At 45.4% G+C, this 21,291-nt stretch overlaps 1 protein-coding gene across 1 annotated transcript in view; it reads right to left on the reverse strand.

Annotated features, from left to right (window-relative positions):
• The window catches only part of CD164L2 (CD164 molecule like 2), a 47,880-nt gene that overhangs the window by 5,187 nt on the left and 21,402 nt on the right, over positions 1-21,291 (reverse strand). Inside the window, exons 4-5 of the mRNA XM_088442113.1 lie at positions 5,805-5,849; positions 264-408 (exon numbers count right to left, since the gene is read on the reverse strand). Of these exons, the coding sequence (XP_088298239.1) occupies positions 264-408; positions 5,805-5,849 (190 nt within the window). The remainder of the gene's footprint in view (positions 1-263; positions 409-5,804; positions 5,850-21,291) is intronic.

Raw genomic sequence — 21,291 nt, forward strand, 5'->3', positions numbered from 1 at the left:
CCAAACAGCCCTAGCTTGCGAATCATGCTGTAGCTTAGGGGGGGGTCACAGTCAGTGATCAGTACATGTGCAGTACAGATCCTGCACCTGCGCCGATCAGTAACCGTCAGAGATGTACACAAACCTTCAGGTTTGGGTACATCTCTGAATCAGGCCCATAGTGCACTCTAGAACCTTATAAAAATGGAACAGATTTACATGTTGCTCTATTGTGTGGTATTATTATCAGATCATATGTAGATTATAAAGCAATAATGTCTCACATGGTCTGGTAGTCACTTTCTGGCCCACGTAGGTGTTTCAGGACAAAGTATCCAATGGTCTGTAACAGTATCACCAAGACTCCTCCTCCAATGAAACTGCCTACGTGGAAGACTGGAGGGGAGAATGTTTTGGCTTCAGGGGAATCTGAGGATGAGAAAGACAGTTACTTATACAAGTCATTGGGCCTCAATTATCAACGAGTTTTATCATTCACAACGAGTGATAAAACACGTTGCATATTATAATGGCGCCCCAGCCAATCAGCTCCTAACTGTCATCTGTTTGAAAAATGACAATTGGGAACTACTTGGCAGGAGCCCCATTTATCATACACAACGTGTTTTATCACTCGTTGTGAATGATAAAACTCGTTGATAAATTAGGCCCGTTGAGAGACAGTAACAATAAGATGGCCATACACTGACCAACTATCAACTACAAACAAATGCACTAAAAACAAAAATTTGTTGTATTTTATATATTTATTGTGTTTGTTACACAGATACAGTACTTTAGGACATGTGATGATAAATGACAAAGGAGCCTATTTATCAATGTAGTTCCCCTGTTTCTGTATGATTTACGTATCCCTCCAATTTAACTAAATCTGCAGAGTGCAGTCCCCATTATTTTCAATGGGGTTTGCAGACTAGCCCAATTTACCAAGCTCAGTGTAAAGCTTGGCCCCGACAGCTAATGCCACCTGCAGATGGCATCATACACTCTGTGCCTTTGGGAAGAGCATATCAGGAGAGGGATCTTCTGATTCTTCCCCAGCAGCCTTCATGCTCCTCCCCTCCTGGTGATCACAAAATGCCATCCAGAGCGAGGTAAATCCGGGGCGTCCTTGTTGTTAGCTGCGGTGGGGGGGAGGGGTTAGGTTTAGGCAGCTTTGCAGGGTTAGGGTTAGGTTTTGGGGGGGAGAGTTAGGGTTAGGCTACAAAAAATGGGCCTAACCCTTAGGCAAATGCATGGACTTATGGCTTAAGGGGGAGATGGATCAAACCTTCGAGAGACATAAAGTGGAGAAGTTGCCTAACTGTCATTGTATTTACTGTGCTACATATCTGTTTCAAAGATTTGATACTTTCCCCCCTAAGGACGGGATGTATCAATCAAAAAAATGCAGTTAACCCTCAGAAAGGTGCCATTTTTGGAGGGTTCCCCATGTGCATTAAATGGTCAACAGCAGATATCAGAGATATCCACTGTGGACCACAGGCACTGCAAGCCCCATAGACTTCTATGGGACTGCTTTGTGCTTATATACAGAAAGCTCCAGAAAGTGTAACTTTCTGCTGCTTCTGCCAGCGAGGCTATGCTATCTATAAATGACCTCGTCTATAGAAGCTTATGGGCTTCTTTACACAATGCATTCCTAAAGGATCCCTCTCATTCCCCCCCATGGCTTGCGTAAGCCGACGGCTGCAATAGTACTCCTGGGTCAGAACATCACCAGGGTGGCTCTATATATAAGAAACACCCTTTTAGGTGGTAAGTATCTATGAATATCTGCATTATTAAACACCGGTCTACATACAATGAGGGGCAGGATGTACTGCATAGTTTATGCGACACTTGATACATCCAGCCTGTAGTGTACGAACTGGAAGTAAAGTGATAGCAATGCCTGTTGAATAGAAGTTAAATAGATGTATGGAAACTATACTTTTCACGACACCACTGCCAAAAATGATAAATATACACCAAGACTTGTTTTAACAGTCATTTTACATATAAACAAATTCTCAGACATACTCAAATATAAAAATGGTCTACATTAAATATCTACAGGCCATAAATAGTCTACTATACAGATCTAAGTTTGGACAAATCTCTGTTATGGAAACCCCAAGGTCTTTTTCTGGACCCTCAAGGCCATTTAAACAGGCACTCGATGTATCAAACTTCTTTTGGTGTTCCTTTGTCGACTTGGATGGCTCAACCTGCATCCCTGCTCTCTTGTTTTCAGATCTCTGTTAATTAAATGTGAGCCTGGGGGGGCGGGTATTTACTAAGAATTGTGTTGGGCTGCAATCTCTAATTTAACCTTATCGCTGGAACATTTTCCTCTGACTCGTGTCGTCCGATGGTGGTGGGAATCGTGTTGTTCGTGCTGGGAGTTAGTCATATTGTGCACATTTAGCTGTAATAAAGGAGCGTGTTTGGTGTAAATCCTGCACAGATCAGTGAGATCAGTGCAGGCTTTTGTGTTAAAAGTGTGTTTAAGGGTTAATTTAATAATGAAAAAAATTACATGGGGTCCCCCATCAAAAGCACAACCAGCACTGGGCTATGTGAGTCGGACCTGGTTGTTAAAAAAGAGGGGCAAAATGGCATGGGGGTACGTCATATTTTCAACAATCAGCACCGGGCTCTTGAGCCGGTCCTGGTCCTGGTGCTGGAAGTACGGGGAAAAAATACATAGGGTGACCCCGTATTTCCAGGACCAGCACTGGGCTTTTCCTAGCTGGGAGTAATGCCAAAGCCATGGGACACAGTACACAGGTTCTTCACGCGCATAGATTTCTATGGAGAAGACAGCGGCTGAAGACTCATTCGCGTTGTACTGTTCTCAAGTGACAGCACTGAGGGCTCGATTCATACCCGCTCGCTAAATGTGTTTGCACACAGGGAAAGTATGCAAATCCACGATTGCACGGCAAGGCATTAGCACGCCCACTATGTCTTGGCGTGCGATCGAGGTGTGTATGCCGACGCCCACCAGCCTGTCTTAAGATGCCCACTTATGCACGTCATCTCCAGGATGTGTATGGAACCAACGGTAACATCGAGTACCATCGGAAGCGAACGCAGAACTTGTGGTTGACCATACCCTACCGCAAGCACTGCGAGCGCTTCAGTGTGTAATTCAACCATGTGATGTGTGCTATGATGCTGCGTCTTAATTATGCACGCCTCTGAAACGGCGTCAAGATGCTCAGGTACGCCTGCGTTCGCACCACCCGTTTTCATGGACCATCCCCTGTCATCACCCACAATCGGATTGTCCTGTCATTCTAGCTAGCGTGCTGTCTCTGCGCAGTGAGCGAACGCTACCTGATTGCATTGACAAGTTTGTGCACACACACACACTGCGATGCATGCGCAGATTGCAAACATTGTCTGGCTTCGAGCTGGTCTGAATCAGGCCCCAAGTCTGTAGGGTTCGGCTATTTCATGTTTTTGTTTTACCAAGACCCTGGATGCCTACATGGACCGAAGAGGACCTGAACCAAGGGGTTGGTGATCCGTGCTGGCTTCAAATCAATAAGATTTTTTTTGCCTTTATTCATTTTGTGCATTGCTTAGGGATTTGGGTGTGAGTTTGCAAACACGATTCTTAGTAAATTCGTGAATTGCAGTGATGTAAATGTTAATCCAATGATGTTTAGTTCGATGGTGAGATGCCGTAATTTGGCTTACGAATTTGGGTTTGACATGAGATATCTATGCGAATTGGCCCTTAGTAAATCTCCGACTTGCTAAATCATGGGCCTATCACTGAAAAGCAGCAAATCGGCAAAACTCGACCCTTAGTAACTTTCCCCCTAAGTGTGCAGAGAGACTGAAAAATCATCTAGACACACACTTTTCTTCTTGGGACATGCAAAATACTTCCCATTAACAGTAAAGGATGAAGCCTGATGTCCAGCTCAGGGATGTAGTTAAAATGTCAACATTTACAGTGTCACAATTCATTATGTTGGCATCACAATGTTGAAAATGATGATGTCTACATTGTTAAAATGTCAACATAGAACATGTCCGCGTATGCATTATGTGAAATGTCAACATGTGAAATGCCGACATTCTGAGTGGACCGGCAGCAGAGGATTAGGGTTAGGCTACGGGAGGGGAGGTTAAGCACTAAGGGGAGGGTTAGGGGTTAGACATACTGCCGTAAGTGCCGTTGGATCCGCCGGAAGTCATCATCAGATGTCTGCCGGACCGACAGGACATCACTGGAGCTGGACCAGTTGTACCAGGTTAGTCACTGCTAGACCACCAGGGACGCTTTGTTGATATTCTTATCATGTAGACAGTTTTTCGCACTGCTTTTATAGACTAGTTACACCAATGCAGTGACTCTATTTAGCATGAAATGCCTTGTGCAATGCTAATGTCTGATTTTCCTGAACTGGCATTTTGGATTAAGGGGGCGATTCAATTGTTTTTATCACAACACTTTCCTAATGGGCACCCCAAAAGTGCAATTCAATTGTTTTTATCAGAACACTTTCCTAAGGAGCACCCCAAAAGTGCAATTCAATTGTTTTTTTCATCACAACACTTTCCTAATGGGCACCCAAAAGTGCAATTCAATTGTTTTTATCGTGACACTTTCCTAATGGGCACCTGATGGAGCAATTTAATTGTTGCTCTGTTCGACCCCAAATAGCCATGGCTGCACACATTTCTGCACCCTCTTGAGGTGGCGAGCAGAAATGTGAGATAAATCCTGGTTATGGGCGCATAAACTGCTGTTTGGGCGCGTTAATGGGGTATATTTACTAAGGAGCAATTATCATCAATGTCGTGTATCTACTAACAGACAATTTTAGATTTTTTTTTAAGTATTAGTAAATGTGCGATTTAGCCCCAGAAACACATATCAATGATCGATTCTGATCGATTTCATCGATATTAAAGGGATCAAAATAGATTAAAATCGATCTTTAGTAAATATAGACTTTAGATGGGTTTAGCCATTTTACTCAGCTAAACCCAGTCTAATTGGACGTGACAAAGAATTTAATTGCTACATTGGGCAGCCGTTAATCATTGCGCCCTAAAAAACAATTGAATTGCTTCTTTAATGCACTTTGCTGGATATATTGTATAGGTGCAAAAGTGTTGGAATGATTGGAATGAAACCAACGTGGGGTGGTCCAGTTGGATCCTGGACTGGGTTTAGGAGGGTTAGGGTCCCGGGGGGCCTGTTCTGAGCCTTCCACTGAGGTGATTTGGACAAAAACTTCACAGAGTGGTAACACTGGATCACAGAAGACAAACTAGGGGGTTGAGGTACTGGTCAGACCTCCCGTTGGTGTACATTAGGCAGAACTTTGACCCGGGGAGTGTGGACAGAACTTTGACCAGGGGAGCCTGTTCTGGGCCTTCCACTGGATGGATTTGGATGAAAACTTCACAGAGGGGTGGTAATTGGTTTGAGGTGCCTAATGGAGTGGTTGGGTTTTCGGTCGACCTCATGGTGGAATATGCCAGGCAGAACTTAGACCCAGGGAGCCTGTTCTGGGCCTTCCACTGGATGGATTTGGACGACATCACATAATAAAACTTAACAACTTGAAGATTTAAACCCAGGCAACGGAAAAATGTTGCATGCAGACATTGTAGATGAAGGACTTCATGAAAACAATTTAATATATTGATGTCCACGAAACATAATTTTTACTTATTTGGTTTAGGTCATTCATTCAGTTACTATAACCACACAAACACTGCAACTTACAGAAGTCACTAATCTTTCTATACTACAATTTGTTTAAGGCGTCCTCTGGCACTCAACTACTTACCTTCAGAAGGCATCTCTGCTGGCTCTGCTGACCTGTTTTCAGGGCCTGAAAAAGAGAAGATAGAATACATTATAGTGCTAATACATAGTAATGCCCTGTTATGCTGCTTGCTGGCATAATGCTGCTAATACCCCTCAGAGCATTCCTTTCCACCACATTAAAACTAATGCAGAAAAATTACAGTTCTTCATCTTCTTTCTGATGTCATGCACCGACTTCTGGCCATATACGCATAGTTTACATGTATGCACATGTGTCAGTACGTCAACATGGTGGGGCAGTAAAATGTCTTCCATTATACGGGAGATGAATTAGCTCAATAATGTCTTGTAATGCTGAATATGATATAACAACCATACTGCAGTTGGTTATTATCACGCTGATTCTCAGTCCAGTAGATTTACTACATTACGCTAATGTGTGTATCCGTTCAACTAAAGCAAGGGATCATGTGTGTGCAATACCCATGACGTCCATTGATATTACGCAAGCCGATAAAACCGTCATCATTATTGAACAGCACTCGCAGAAGTCATCCCCACACCTTCAATCAGGGGCGGATCTAGACTTTTTTTTAGGGGGGGTGATTTCATGAATAACCCCGACTTCTTCTCTTTCCTGTCCTGGCACCTCCCCTTTAACAGTCAGCTCTTCAGGGCTTCCCACCAGAGAACAACTTTAAATTAGGGGTGTGCACCGGCCACTTTTCGTGTTTTGTGTTTTGGTTTTGGATCTGGATCTTTCTTCGTGTTTTGGATCTGGATTGGTTTTGCCAAAACCACCCTTCCGTGTTTTGGGTTCTGGGTTTTGTGTTTTGGATCTGTATTTTTTTTTTAAAAAGCATAAAAACAGCTAAAATCACAGAATTTGTTGGTTTCTCTGCTCCTATGCTATTATTAACCTCAATAACCTTAATTTCCACTCATTTCCAGTCTATTCTGAACACCTCACACCTCACAATAGTGTTTTCATGTCCAAAAGGTTGCACCGAGGTAGCTGGATGACTATGCTAAGCGACACGAGTGGGCGGCACAAACACGTGACCCATCTAGGAGTGACACTGCAGTGGCAGACAGGATGGCAGTTAGAAAAACTAGGCCCCAAACTGTACATAATGCAAAGAAAAAAAAGAAGTGCAAGATGGAATTGTCCTTGGGCCCTCCCACCCACCCTTATGTTGTATAAACAGGACATGCACTCTTTAACAAATCAATCATTTCAGCGCCAGGGTCTGCCACACAACTGTGGCTGAAATGATTGGTTCGTTTGGGCCCCCACAAAACAAGCTGGCAATTAATGTGTCCCTGCACAAACTGGCTCTACGGAGGCAAGATGTCATCCTCATCCTCCTCATCCACCGATTCCTCACCCTCTTCAGTGTGTACATCCTCATCCTCACAAAGTATTAACTCGTCCCCACTTGAATCCACCACCACAGGTCCCTCTGTACCTTCTGGAGGCTGGTCTCCCTGGAAGAGCTGATAATTCATTTTGATGAACATCATCTTCTCCACATTCTGTGGAAGCAACCTCCTACGCCTTTCGCTGACAAGGTTCCCGGCTGCACTAAACACTCTTTCGGAGTACACACTGGAGGGGGGGCAACTCAGGTAAAATAGAGCCAGCTTGTACAGGGGCCTCCAAATTGCCTCTTTTTCCTGCCAGTACAGGTATGGACTGTCTGACATGCCTACTTGGATGCTGTCACCGATGTAATCCTCCACCATTCTGTCAATGGTGACAGTATCATATGCAGTGACAGTAGACATGTCAGAAATTGTTGCCAGGTCCTTCAGTCCGGACCAGATGTCCAAACTTGGTCCTGCCTGCCCTGCATCACCGCCAGCGGGTTGCTTAGGATACCTAAGTTTTTTCCTGGCAGCCCCAGTTGCGGGAGAAAATGAAGAAGGAGCCGTTGACGTGTCACGTTCCGCTTCAGCTGACAGTGTGTTCACCAGCAGGTCTTTGCACCTCTGCAGGCTTGTGTCGGCCGGAAAGAGAGACACCACATAGGCTTTAAACCTAGGATCAAGCACGGTGGCCAAAATGTAGTGGTCTGATTTCAACAGATTGACCACCCTGGAATCCTGGCAAAGCGAATGAAGGGCTTCATCCACAAGTCCCACATGCCGAGCGGAATCGCTCCGTCTTAGCTCCTCCTTCACTTTCTCCAGCTGCTTCTGCAAAAGCCTGATGAGGGGAATGACCTGACTCAAGCTGGCTGTGTCTGAACTGACTTCACGTGTGGCAAGTTCGAAGGGCTGGAGAACCTTGCACAACACGGAAATCATTCTCCACTGCGCTTGAGTCAGGTGCATACCCCCTCCTTTGCCTATGTCATAGGTGGATGTATAGGCTTGTATGGCCTTTTGCTGCTCCTCCATCCTCTGAAGCATATAGAGGGTTGAGTTCCACCGCGTCACAACCTCTTGCTTCAGGTGATGGCGGGGCAGGTTCAAGAGTGTTTGCTGGTGCTCCAGTCTTCGGCACGCAGTCGCTGAATGGCGAAAGTGGCCAGAAATTTTTCAGGCCACCCAAAGCGTCTCCTGCACGCCCCTGTCGCTTTTCAGAAAATTCTGCACCACCAAGTTTATTGTGTGAGCAAAACATGGGACGTGCTGGAATTTGCCCAGATGTAATGCCCGCACAATATTGGTGGCGTTGTCAGATATCACAAATCCCCAGGAGAGTCTAAGTGGGGTAAGCCACTGGGCGATGATTTCCCTCAGTTTCTCTAAGAGGTTGTCGGCGGTGTGCCTCTTACTGAAACCGGTGATACACAGCGTAGCCTGCCTTGTAACGAGCTGGCGTTTCTGAGATGCTGCTACTGGTGACGCTGCTGCTGTTGCTGCGTAAGGTGATACATCTACCCAGTGGGCTGTCACATTCATATAGTCCTTAGTCTGCCCTGTTCCACTTGTCCACATGTCCGTGGTTAAGTGGACATTGTGTACAATGGCATTTTTCAGGACACTGAGGACACTTTTTCTGACGTTTCTGTACAGTCTCGGTATCGCCTGCCTAGTGAAGTGGACTCTAGACGGGATTTGGAACCGGGGACACACTACCTCCATCAATTGTCTAAATCCCACTGCACTAATGGCGGATACCGGATGCACGTCTAACACCAACATAGCAGTCAAGGCCTCAGTTATACGTTTTGCTTCAGGATGACTGCTGTCGTACTTCATCCTCCTCGCTAAGGACTGTTGGAGGGTCAATTGTTTAGTAAAAGTAGTGGTGTTCCTACTTCCTCTCTGGGATGATGAACGACTCCCAGCAGCAGCAACAGCAGCAGCGGCAGCAGTAGGCGTAGCAATGCAGGATCCTCCAGAGGAATCCCGGATAGGAGAGTCAGTCATGCCAGTGACATGGCCTGCAGGACTACTTCCGATCCTGACTAAGGAGGAAATTGACGAGGAGGGAGTTGACGGTGTGGTTTGCAGGCGCTTGGATACAACAGGACAACGGGATTTAGGTGTCCCTGGACTGCTTACGGTCTTAGCCAAAGTTTCTGAACTTGACAGTAACTTTTTATGAACGCGCTGCAGGTGCCGTATAAGGGAGGATGTTCCTAGGTGGTTGACGTCCCTACCCCTACTTATTTCACCTTTACATATGGTACATATGGCAAGACAGTTGTTGTCCGGATTTGGATAGAAATATTGCCAGACCAAAGAGGTGGAATGTTTGGTCTTCTGCCCAGGCATGACCGTGATGGGCTTTTTCATCCCACGGACAACAACTGTCTCCCCCGGAGCCTGATTTAAACAAACCACATCACCATCAGAATCCTCCTCGCCAACTTCCTCCTCAGCGCCAGCTACACCAGTATCCTCATCCTGTTGTACTTCAACAGTGACATCTTCAATTTGCATATCAGCAAGTGGACTGTGGGTGCTCCTTTCAGCACTTGCAGGGGGCGTGCAAATGGTGGAAAGAGCCACCTCTTCCCGTCCAGTGCTGGGAAGGTCAGGCATCGCAACCACCACCACACTTGGACTCTCCTTGGGGATTTGTGATATCTTCTTAGAAAGCACAGTTCTTCGCTGTGCTTTTGCCAGCTTAACTCTTTTGATTTTTTTAGTGGGAGGAGGGCTTCCATCATCATGTGAAGCTGAACCACTAGTCATGAACATACTAGGGATCGACCTTAGCCGTTCCTTGCCACTCCGTGTCGTAAATGGCATATTGGCAAGTTTACGTTTCTCTTCAGCTGATTTAAATGTCTTTTTCAAGGTCATTTTCCTGAACTTTGCCATTTGGGATTGTATGTGCCCTCTACTATGACATTGGGCATCGGCCTTGGCAGACGACGTTGATGGCATGTTATCGTCTATGTCATGACTAGTGGCAGCAGCTTCAGCACTAGGAGGAAGTGGTTCTTGATCTTTCTCTATTTTATTTTTATCGGAGAAAGTTTGGTCCTCCATTTATGTTATATCGATTTGATATATACGTGCGGCTAAACACAGAAAATAATTTTTTTTTTGGTTTGGACTGGAGTGTACTTTGGGGGTTACAGCACCCTTTAACGGTCAAGCCAGCCGGCCCTTATGACACAGGCGCACTCTTGGCACTACTTTGTTGATGCACGTGCGGCTACTGCGCACACAATTCACAAACACAGAAAATATTTTTTTTTTTGGTTTGGACTGGAGTGTACTTTCGGGGGTTACAGCACCCTTTAACGGTCAAGCCAGCTGGCCCTTTACTTATGACACAGGCGCACGCTTGGCACTACTTTGTTGATGCACGTGCGGCTACTGCGCACACAATTCACAAACACAGAAAATAATTTTTTTTTTGGTTTGGACTGGAGTGTACTTTGGGGGTTACAGCACCCTTTAATTGTCAAGCCAGCCGGCCCTTTACTTATGACACAGGCGCACGCTTGGCACTACTTTGTTGATGCACGTGCGGCTACTGCGCACACAATTCACAAACACAGAAAATAATTTTTTTTTTGGTTTGGACTAGAGTGTACTCTCGGGGGTTACAGCACCCTTAACGGTCAAGCCAGCCGGCCCTTTACTTATGACACAGGCGCACGCTTGGCACTACTTTGTTGATGCACGTGCGGCTACTGCGCACACAATTCACAAACACAGAAAATAATTTTTTTTTGGTTTGGACTGGAGTGTACTTTCGGGGGTTACAGCACCCTTTAACGGTCAAGCCAGCCGACCCTTTACTTATGACACAGGCGCACGCTTGGCACTACTTTGTTGATGCACGTGCGGCTACTGCGCACACAATTCACAAACACAGAAAATAATTTTTTTTTTGGTTTGGACTGGAGTGTACTCTCGGGGGTTACAGCACCCTTAACGGTCAAGCCAGCCGGCCCTTTACTTATGACACAGGCGCACGCTTGGCACTACTTTGTTGATGCACGTGCGGCTACTGCGCACACAATTCACAGACACAGAAAATAATTTTTTTTTGGTTTGGACTGGAGTGTACTTTCGGGGGTTACAGCACCCTTTAACGGTCAAGCCAGCCGGATCTTTACTTATGACACAGGCGCACGCTTGGCACTACTTTGTTGATGCACGTGCGGCTACTGCGCACACAATTCACAAACACAGAAAATAATTTTTTTTTGGTTTGGACTGGAGTGTACTTTCGGGGGTTACAGCACCCTTAACGGTCAAGCCAGCCGGCCCTTTACTTATGACACAGGCGCACGCTTGGCACTACTTTGTTGATGCACGTGCGGCTACTGCGCACACAATTCACAAACACAGAAAATAATTTTTTTTTTGGTTTGGACTGGAGTGTACTCTCGGGGGTTACAGCACCCTTAACGGTCAAGCCAGCCGGCCCTTTACTTATGACACAGGCGCACGCTTGGCACTACTTTGTTGATGCACGTGCGGCTACTGCGCACACAATTCACAAACACAGAAAATAATTTTTTTTTGGTTTGGACTGGAGTGTACTTTCGGGGGTTACAGCACCCTTTAACGGTCAAGCCAGCCGGCCCTTTACTTATGACACAGGCGCACGCTTGGCACTACTTTGTTGATGCACGTGCGGCTACTGCGCACACAATTCACAAACACAGAAAATAATTTTTTTTTTGGTTTGGACTGGAGTGTACTTTGGGGGTTACAGCACCCTTTAACGGTCAAGCCAGCCGGCCCTTTACTTATGACACAGGCGCACGCTTGGCACTACTTTGTTGATGCACGTGCGGCTACTGCGCACACAATTCACAAACACAGAAAATAATTTTTTTTTTGGTTTGGACTGGAGTGTACTTTCGGGGGTTACAGCACCCTTAACGGTCAAGCCAGCCGGCCCTTTACTTATGACACAGGCGCACGCTTGGCACTACTTTGTTGATGCACGTGCGGCTACTGCGCAGACAATTCACAAACACAGAAAATAATTTTTTTTTTGGTTTGGACTGGAGTGTACTCTCGGGGGTTACAGCACCCTTAACAGTCAAGCCAGCCGGCCCTTTACTTATGACACAGGCGCACGCTTGGCACTACTTTGTTGATGCACGTGCGGCTACTGCGCACACAATTCACAAACACAGAAAATAATTTTTTTTTGGTTTGGACTGGAGTGTACTTTCGGGGGTTACAGCACCCTTTAACGGTCAAGCCAGCCGGCCCTTTACTTATGACACAGGCGCACGCTTGGCACTACTTTGTTGATGCACGTGCGGCTACTGCGCACACAATTCACAAACACAGAAAATAATTTTTTTTTTGGTTTGGACTGGAGTGTACTTTGGGGGTTACAGCACCCTTTAACGGTCAAGCCAGCCGGCCCTTTACTTATGACACAGGCGCACGCTTGGCACTACTTTGTTGATGCACGTGCGGCTACTGCGCACACAATTCACAAACACAGAAAATAATTTTTTTTTTGGTTTGGACTGGAGTGTACTTTCGGGGGTTACAGCACCCTTAACGGTCAAGCCAGCCGGCCCTTTACTTATGACACAGGTGCACGCTTGGCACTACTTTGTTGATGCACGTGCGGCTACTGCGCACACAATTCACAAACACAGAAAATAATTTTTTTTTTGGTTTGGACTGGAGTGTACTTTCGGGGGTTACAGCACCCTTAACGGTCAAGCCAGCCGGCCCTTTACTTATGACACAGGCGCACGCTTGGCACTACTTTGTTGATGCACGTGCGGCTACTGCGCACACAATTCACAAACACAGAAAATAATTTTTTTTTGGTTTGGACTGGAGTGTACTTTCGGGGGTTACAGCACCCTTTAACGGTCAAGCCAGCCGGCCCTTTACTTATGACACAGGCGCACGCTTGGCACTACTTTGTTGATGCACGTGCGGCTACTGCGCACACAATTCACAAACACAGAAAATATATTATTTTTTTAGCACTTGGGGGGAGCACCCCTGATGGACAGAGCACCCCCTGGACAACACTACAGCACTCCTTTAGGACTGGGACACTGCACAGGACTTTGGAGTGGACACAGCCCCTATGGAGAACTGACTGCACAACACAGTCCAGCCAGCCCCTATGGACTTTGAAGTAGTGGACACAGCCCCTATTAACAACAGCAGCACAGCACAACACAGCCAGCCCCTATGGACTTTGAAGTAGTGGACAACAGCAGCACTACACTACACTACACTACACTACACAGCCCTAACTCCCACCCTCCCTCTTCACTGTCCACAGCCGAGTGAGAAAATGGCGCCGACGCGGGTACCTTATATAGGATCCAAAACCCGCGAGACTCGGAAGGCGGGATGATGACGTTTTGCCTCGATTTCAGATCCGAGTCAGGCGGGAAAAGTCGAGCCTGACTCGGATCGGACTCGGATCGGGGGGGCTCGGGGGGGTTCGGATTTCAGAAATCCGAACCCGCTCACCCCTACTTTAAATTCACTCCTTCCACTTGGAAATGTGTTCACCATCAAATGATATCACAGCAACTTTGTCTGTCATAGAGTTTTGCTCTCCTCATCAGTGTATGGGAGCTCCCATACACTGATGAGCAGAGTGAACCCTCGATTCGAGAGCCGCAGGCATAGCCGTGTGTTATTCTAATATAAGTAAATATTTTTTATTTAAGAGACCACTTGAGACCATCATTTGCTCAGGTTCAGTTACGTTGTTGTGAACAGGGTTCTGCTTTCACAGCACCCAGTTTGGGAACCACTGCAGTAAGACATTGAAAGTTTGACAGACAAAGTTGCTGTGATATCATTTGATGGTGAACAAATTTCCAAGTGGAAGGAGTGAATTTAAAGTTGTTCCCTGGTGGGAAGCCATGAAGAGCTGACTGTTACAGATTTGTTTTATACTCTTAACCGACAAGTGTATCCATGGTACGCATATATATTGGAATACCTTACTGAGACTAACTGTTACTTAATATACTACACTATCAGGCACTTGCCCTTCTCCCCCTTTTTTTTCCTTAGAAACTTAACACCTTTACCAAGCGACAAATTGTAAGGACTGAGCAGTCACTCATAATAAGAGGAGTGTAGTGTGACGACTATACACTAGGGATGTGCACCGGACCATTTTTTTCTAATTCGTCATCCTGTTTTGGATTTGGATTTTTTACAAAAATGTATAAAAAAGCTAAAATCACATAAATTGGGCTTTTTTTTCTTCCTAGAGTATTATTAACCTCAATAACATTCATTTATAGTCAATTTAGACCACCTCGCAGCTTATAGTATTGTTTTCACCATTATTGGCCAAAGGTTGCAGTGAGCTGACTGGTTACTAAGTGACAGAGCAGCAGTGCAGCAACACAGACACCACAGTTTAAAGCACATCTATTAAACATTGCCACACAGCAGTGGCAGAAATGAAAGGTAGTACAAGATGGAATTTTCCTTAGGCCCTCCCACCAACCCAGTGGGGTATGACCAGCAGAGTCACAGTACTTGTTTACACAGTGGGCTATGGCCCAAGGAGTCACAGTGCACAATCTTATTCACATTACACCACACATAGTGCCCCTGATTCACATTACACCATAAAGTAGTGTCTCTTATTTATGTTATGACACACAGTAGTGCCCCTTTTACACAATGCCCACAGTAGTGACCCTTTTACACAATGTCCAGATTAGTGACCCTTATACACAAAGCCCACAGTAGTAATGCCCCTTATACAATGCCTACAGCAATAGTGTCCTTTACACAATGCCCCTAGCAGTGGTGTCCCTTACACAATGCCCCCAGTAATGGTGCCCCCTATGCAGTTCCCTCAGTAGTAGTGCCCCCTATACAATGCCCCCAGTAGTAATGCATCTTCTAGTAGTGCCAATAGTAATGCCCCCTGTAGTAATGCCCCCAGTGGTAGTGCCCCTAGTAGTATGCCCCCATTAGCAGTGCCCCCAGTAATATGCCCCCATTAATAGTGCCCCCAGTAGAATGCCGCCATTAGTAGTGCCCCATTAGTACTGCCACAAGTAGTAATGCCTCCATTAGTAGTGTCCCCAGTGGTAATGCCCCCCTATAGTAGTGCCCCCAGTAGTGTGTCCCTAGCAGTATGCCCCCAGTAGTATGCCCCCATTAGAAGTGCCCAGAGTAATTGTGCCCCGAGTAGTTGTACCCCCGTTAGAAGTGCCCCAAGTAATAGTGCCCCTAGTAGAATGCCCCCAGTAGCATGCCCCCATTAGTAGTACCCCCAGTAGTGTGTCCCTAGTAGTATGCCCCCAGTAGTATGCCCCCATTAGAAGTGCCCTAAGTAGTTGTGCCCTAAGTAGTTGTGCCCCCATTAGAAGTGCCCCAAGTAGTTGTGCCCCCAGTAGTATGCTCCCAGTAGTGTTTCCCTAGTAGTATGCCCCCATTAGATGTGCCCCGAGTAGTTGTGCCCCCACTAGTATGCCCCCAGAAGCTCCCCCTTACACACACAAAAAAATTTAAAAAACTTACCTGAATCCCCGATTATGCCGTGACCGCTGACGTCCGCTCTTCTCTGCACTATGGTAGAGAAGTCATGGACGTCTCTCCCATCACCCGCATCGGGGGGGAGCGGGAAGGCGGAGCTCATAAGTAGGCTCCAGCCGGCTCCCTCAGTGCACGCAGCAGCCAATGAGAGTCTGTCTGACTCTCATTGGCTGCTATAACAACAGGGTAGACACACAACAGGTATTCCTCTTGTATGCGTACCAGATAATTTATTGATAAGTGGGTGTTAAAGCAGATACTGTAAATATGATCCAGGTTCTCAGTGTTCAGTGTTCTCCAGAAAATAAATATACATCCAGTGGTGTGTCTGTGATAATTTAGAACTAAGGCCCTCATTCAGAGCCACTCGCTAGCGGCAGTACGCTCGTTCCGAGCGATGTTCGCACATCTGCGCATGCGTACGGTTTTTAGTACGCATACGCGAACCAGTCAGTGCGGCCGAAAATCGTTGGTACGCAATATAGCGAGGGCCTGCTATTTTGAGTGACAGAATGAGGCGTATGTGGGTGGTAACAGGGGAAGGTGCTTGAAAACGGGGAGTGGAGATCCGAACGCAGGCGTGCTTAAAGGTCAAAACGGGCGTTTTAAGGGAGTGCATAATTAATACAGCAGCGTCATTGACCACGTCACTTGGTTTTTTTTAACTCAGAACTGCTCGCAAAATAGCGGTTGAAAACACCAACCACAAGAATAGCGAGCAGTTCATACGCTGTACGATGTACTCGATTAATCTAATAAATAGCGGACATGACGTATGGTGCGTGCGGCCAGGGGGCGTTTTTATCAAATAAACTAGCGTATGTTTTGCTCGCTCGTTCAGACTTAGAGGTGGGAACAGACTGCAATTTGCGAACGGATCATTTGAATAGCCACCCCTTGTTTTTGAACGAACGACCACAAATAGCGAACGGCTCTGAATCAGGCCCTAATTTCACAAGGGATTTGTGATACTCTCCCCTTTTTATGAAGATATATAAGTAGTTAAATGAGAAACATACTTTTAAATGTTTTTTAGAAAAAAATAGAAAACTTCCATATTGACATTAATAGGCTTGGTGCTGAGAAGTTGACAGGATAAATTTCCCCTTCTCCCCGACTCCCATACTTACTTTATTCCTGGAGACCATCCCATCTCATCTCCCTCGCAGTGAACAGCACCCCCACCCGCTGCGGCTGCCGGAAATTACCTAAATATGAAAGTAGTCTATTTCTCCCAGCAGACAAGGCTGGAGATAGAGCGATTGCACTGTACTCAGGCTCCACCCCTCTCCTCACTTCTGCCGCCCAAGTCTGCTGCTCTCTGGGGAAGTGTTTAGCGCCGGAGATTAAATACATAGTAAGTCTGACTCCCGCAATGACAGGCTGTGCTAGGGGGGAGGGGGGCCAGCTGCAGCTATCTGAATGGTCAGTGCTACTGACCATTCATACATTACCCTCCATATCGGTGCTGCTTGTAGATAGCAGCACAGATAATAACAGGGACGCTTAGTCATTAACCGCCCAACCCCTCAGTAATATCGTGCACTGATACCACTTCTTCCCCATATCAACAGTTAATACATCTACCTACCCAATTACATAAGTCCCTCTGTATTCTTGCAACTGATTAAACAGTATGTGACACATTAACATTCACTGTATTTTGTATAGCTAGGGCTAGCAGCAGTGGAACAGTATTTTAAAAAGTGGGAAATGAAAGGTAGAAAAAAAAAGATAAAGCAGAAGCATGTAAACCGGGGAACAAATGTTAAATGGGTTTATTGGATTATCTCCATAAATCAAGCATAGAATATAGTGGAGCCATTATTAATACCAATCAGGACTTTATGATTTGTAAGGGAGTGATGAGTTGACTAACAAGGTGATGAGTCAACTAACAAGGAATGGCCAATATGTCTTACTGACATGATCTTCAGTCCAGGGCATAACTAGGTATTTGAAGGCCTTATAGCAAAAGTTTGTAAGGGCCCCTATGTACTACCCAATGGTGAAAAATGTATATAACACATGTAACTTTGACAATGAAGATGGCCCCCCGCAGCTCTGGGCCCAATAGTAGCTGCACCCCTTGCATCTATGGTAGTTACACCAATGTCTTCAGTAGAGATGTTGTAATGGCTAGCATTACTGCCTCACAGCACTGAGGTCATGGGTCAATTCTCACCACAACCCTAACTGTGTGGAGTTTGTATATTCTCCCTGTGCTTGTGTGGGTTTCCTCCCACAATTAACTTACCAAAATATACTGGTAGGTTAATTGTCTCCCAACAAAAAAAAATAACCCTAGTGTGTCTGTGTGTGTGAGCATGTGATAGGGAATATAGATTGTAAGCTCCACTGGGCAGGGACTGATGTGAATGGCCAAATATTCTCTCTGTAAAACAGCGCTGCGGAATGTGTGTGCTCTATATAAATAACTGGTAGTAGTATATACATAACTGGTAGTAGTCTATCATAAATTTGAAGGTTAGTCTGGGAACTTTGGACAATGTTGGAATGCAGAGAAGTAGGAAACAAAATACTTATTTGGGGTACACTTCACATAACATATATATAAAATCAGGGGCGCCGAGAGGGGGGGGGAGCAGGTACAGTTTACCCGGGCCCGGGCTTCCAGAGGGGCCCGGCGGGGGCCCAGGTCTGGCGCCGCCCCCCCCTCACTTCCTCCCTCCCTCCCTCTGCAGCAGCCCAGCACATGCTGCAGCGGGAGATTGCTTGTGGCTGCTAAGTAGCAGCCACAGCAATCTCCTATGCCTGAAGGGGGGAGCGATCACACTGATCGCGCCCCCCACTGGCTTTGCGCCGGGCTGAGGGGCTCACAGCGCCCCCTCCCCGGTGCGCCGCAAAACACTATTTTTTTTCAAGGGGGCCTGGCCACGCCTTCTGAAATTACACCACGCCCCCCTCTTTACCGAGGCCCGGCGTGGCTCTCTACGCCCCTGTATAAAATTATAAATGCTTATAAATGAGTAGGAGAAACTTTCATTGGGAGGTGGTGCAAGTGATCTGAACAAAATATCATGTAAATTGTAAAACACACATACATAATAATGGTTTACATATATGAAAAGGTGGACAAACCTGTAAAGACTTGAGACAAATGTGTATGTCCCTGCAAGTGAAATGTAGTGTAAAGTATACAAAAAGGGAATTGAGAAAACATCCAGAAAATATATATAGCTGAGTGATGATCAAGACCTCATTACGTAAGATAAAACAAAGTACAGTCAGGTCCATAAATATTGGGACATTGACAGAATTTTCAGATTTTGGCCTCTATTCACCACCACAATGGCTATGAAATGAAACAAACAAGATGTGATTTAACTGCAGACTTTCAGATTTAATTTGAGGGTAATGACATCCAAATCGGGTGAACGGTGTAGGAATTACAACAGTTTCAATATGTGCCTCCCACTTTTTAAGGGGCCAAAAGTAATGGGACAAACTAAACAATCCTAAATCTAACTTTCACTCTTTAATACTTTGTTGGAAATCATTTGCAGGCAATTACAGCCTGAAGTCTGGAATGCATAGACATCACCAGATGCTGGGTTTCATCCCTGGTGATGCTCTGCCAGGCCTCTACTGCAAATGTCTTCAGTTCCTGGTTGTTCTTGGGGCATTTTCCCTTCAGTTTTGTCTTCATCAAGTGAAATGCATGCTCAATTGGATTTAGGTCAGGGGATTGACTTGGCCATTGCATAACATTCCACTTTTTAGCCTTAAAAAACTCTTTGGTTGCTTTTGCAGTATGCTTCGGGTCATTGTCCATCTGCACTGTGAAGAGCTGTCCAATGAGTTCTGAAGCATTTGACTGAATATGAGCATATAATATTGCCCGAAACACTTCAGAATTCATTCTGCTGCTTTTGTCAGCAGTCACATCGTCAATAAATACAAGGGAACCAGTTCCATTGGCAGCCATACATGCCCACGCCATGACACTACCACCACCATGCTTCACTAATGAGGTGGTATGTTTTGGATCATGAGCAGTTCCTTTCCTTCTCTTCTCTTCCCATCACTCTGGTACAAGTTGATCTTTGTCTCATCTGTCAATAGGATGTTGTTCCAGAACTGTAATGGTTTTTTTAGATGTTGTTTGGCAAACTCTAATCTGGTCTTCCTGTTTTTGTGGCTCACCAATGGTTTACATCTTGTGGTGAACCCTCTATATTCACTCTTGTGAAGTCTTCTCTTGATTGTTGACTTTGACACATATACATCTACCTCCTGGAGAGTGTTCTTGCTTTGGCCAACTGTTGTGAAGGGGTTTTTCTTCACCAGGGAAATAATTCTTTTGTCATCCACCACAGTTGTTTTCCATGGTCTTCCGGGTCTTTTGGTGTTGCTGAGCTCTCCGGTGCGTTCTTTCTTTTTAAGAATGTTCCAAACAGTTGATTTGGCCACACCTAATGTTTTTGCTATCTCTCTGATGGGTTTGTTTTGATTTTTCAGCCTAATGATGGCTTGCTTCACTGATAGTGACAGCTCTTTGGATCTCATATTGAGAGTCTACAGCAACTGATTCCAAATGCAAATGTCACACCTAGAATCAACTCCAGACCTTTTACCTGCTTAATTGATAATGAAATAATGAGGGAATAGCCCATACCTGTCCATGACATAGCTTTTGAGTTGATAGTCCCATTACTTTTGGCCCCTTAAAAAGTGGGAGGCACATATTGAAACTGTTGTAATTCCTACACCGTTCACCCGATTTGGATGTAATTACCCTCAAATTAAATCTGAAAGACTGCAGTTAAAGCACATCTTGTTTGTTTCAATTCAAAACCATTGTGGTGGTGAATAGAGGCCAAACTCTGAAAATTCTGTCAATGTTATTTATGGACCTGACTGTATGTTTTCATTTAAGTTCCCAGGAGTTAGCATGCCCGGCCTGAATGTCCATTATCTATCTTTCTTTAAGAGAGCTTTGGTAATGCATATTTAGCTAATCAATATTCTAATGATAGAACCCCTAAGTGCAGCATAAGTGCAGCAGTGCCTTTTTGTTTGAGCTATACTGAATGTATTATCACTGCTACAAATCAGCCACTGTATTTTTAATTTTTTCATTATTTTTTGTATCAGCTCACAGCTAATGACATACTGTACTGAGTCAGATGAGATTTCTCGATGACTCATTTGTTAGCGCCTTATTCTTGGTGTAATTAACTTACACACTGAAGACATGCATCACTGTTTGTACAGTATGTTATACTTACAGTATGTTTTATATAAATACAGACATAAGAGATTATGCTAAAATGCTGCAGGACATACAAGTGCCTGGGGCAGGGGGCTGGAGGTCCAATATGTTGTATATACACAGACATATAAGAAAGTATGCTAATATACTGCAGGACATAGAATGGGGGTGTATTATCAGGGCCGTAGCTAGGGTAGTTAGGCCGGTGCCATCGCACAGAGCACCACATGTCAGGGGGCGCTGTGTGGGCCTGTCAAATTTCTGTTTATTATCATTCCCACTTGTAGCTTCCTCTTATTTCACCCCAGCATCTCCTGGCCTCCGCTATCTCTTCCCT

This window comes from Taudactylus pleione, unplaced genomic scaffold (assembly GCF_031769625.1).
Source record: "Taudactylus pleione unplaced genomic scaffold, aTauple2 ptg000305l, whole genome shotgun sequence".
In the NCBI taxonomy this organism is placed as follows: Eukaryota; Metazoa; Chordata; class Amphibia; order Anura; family Myobatrachidae; genus Taudactylus; species Taudactylus pleione.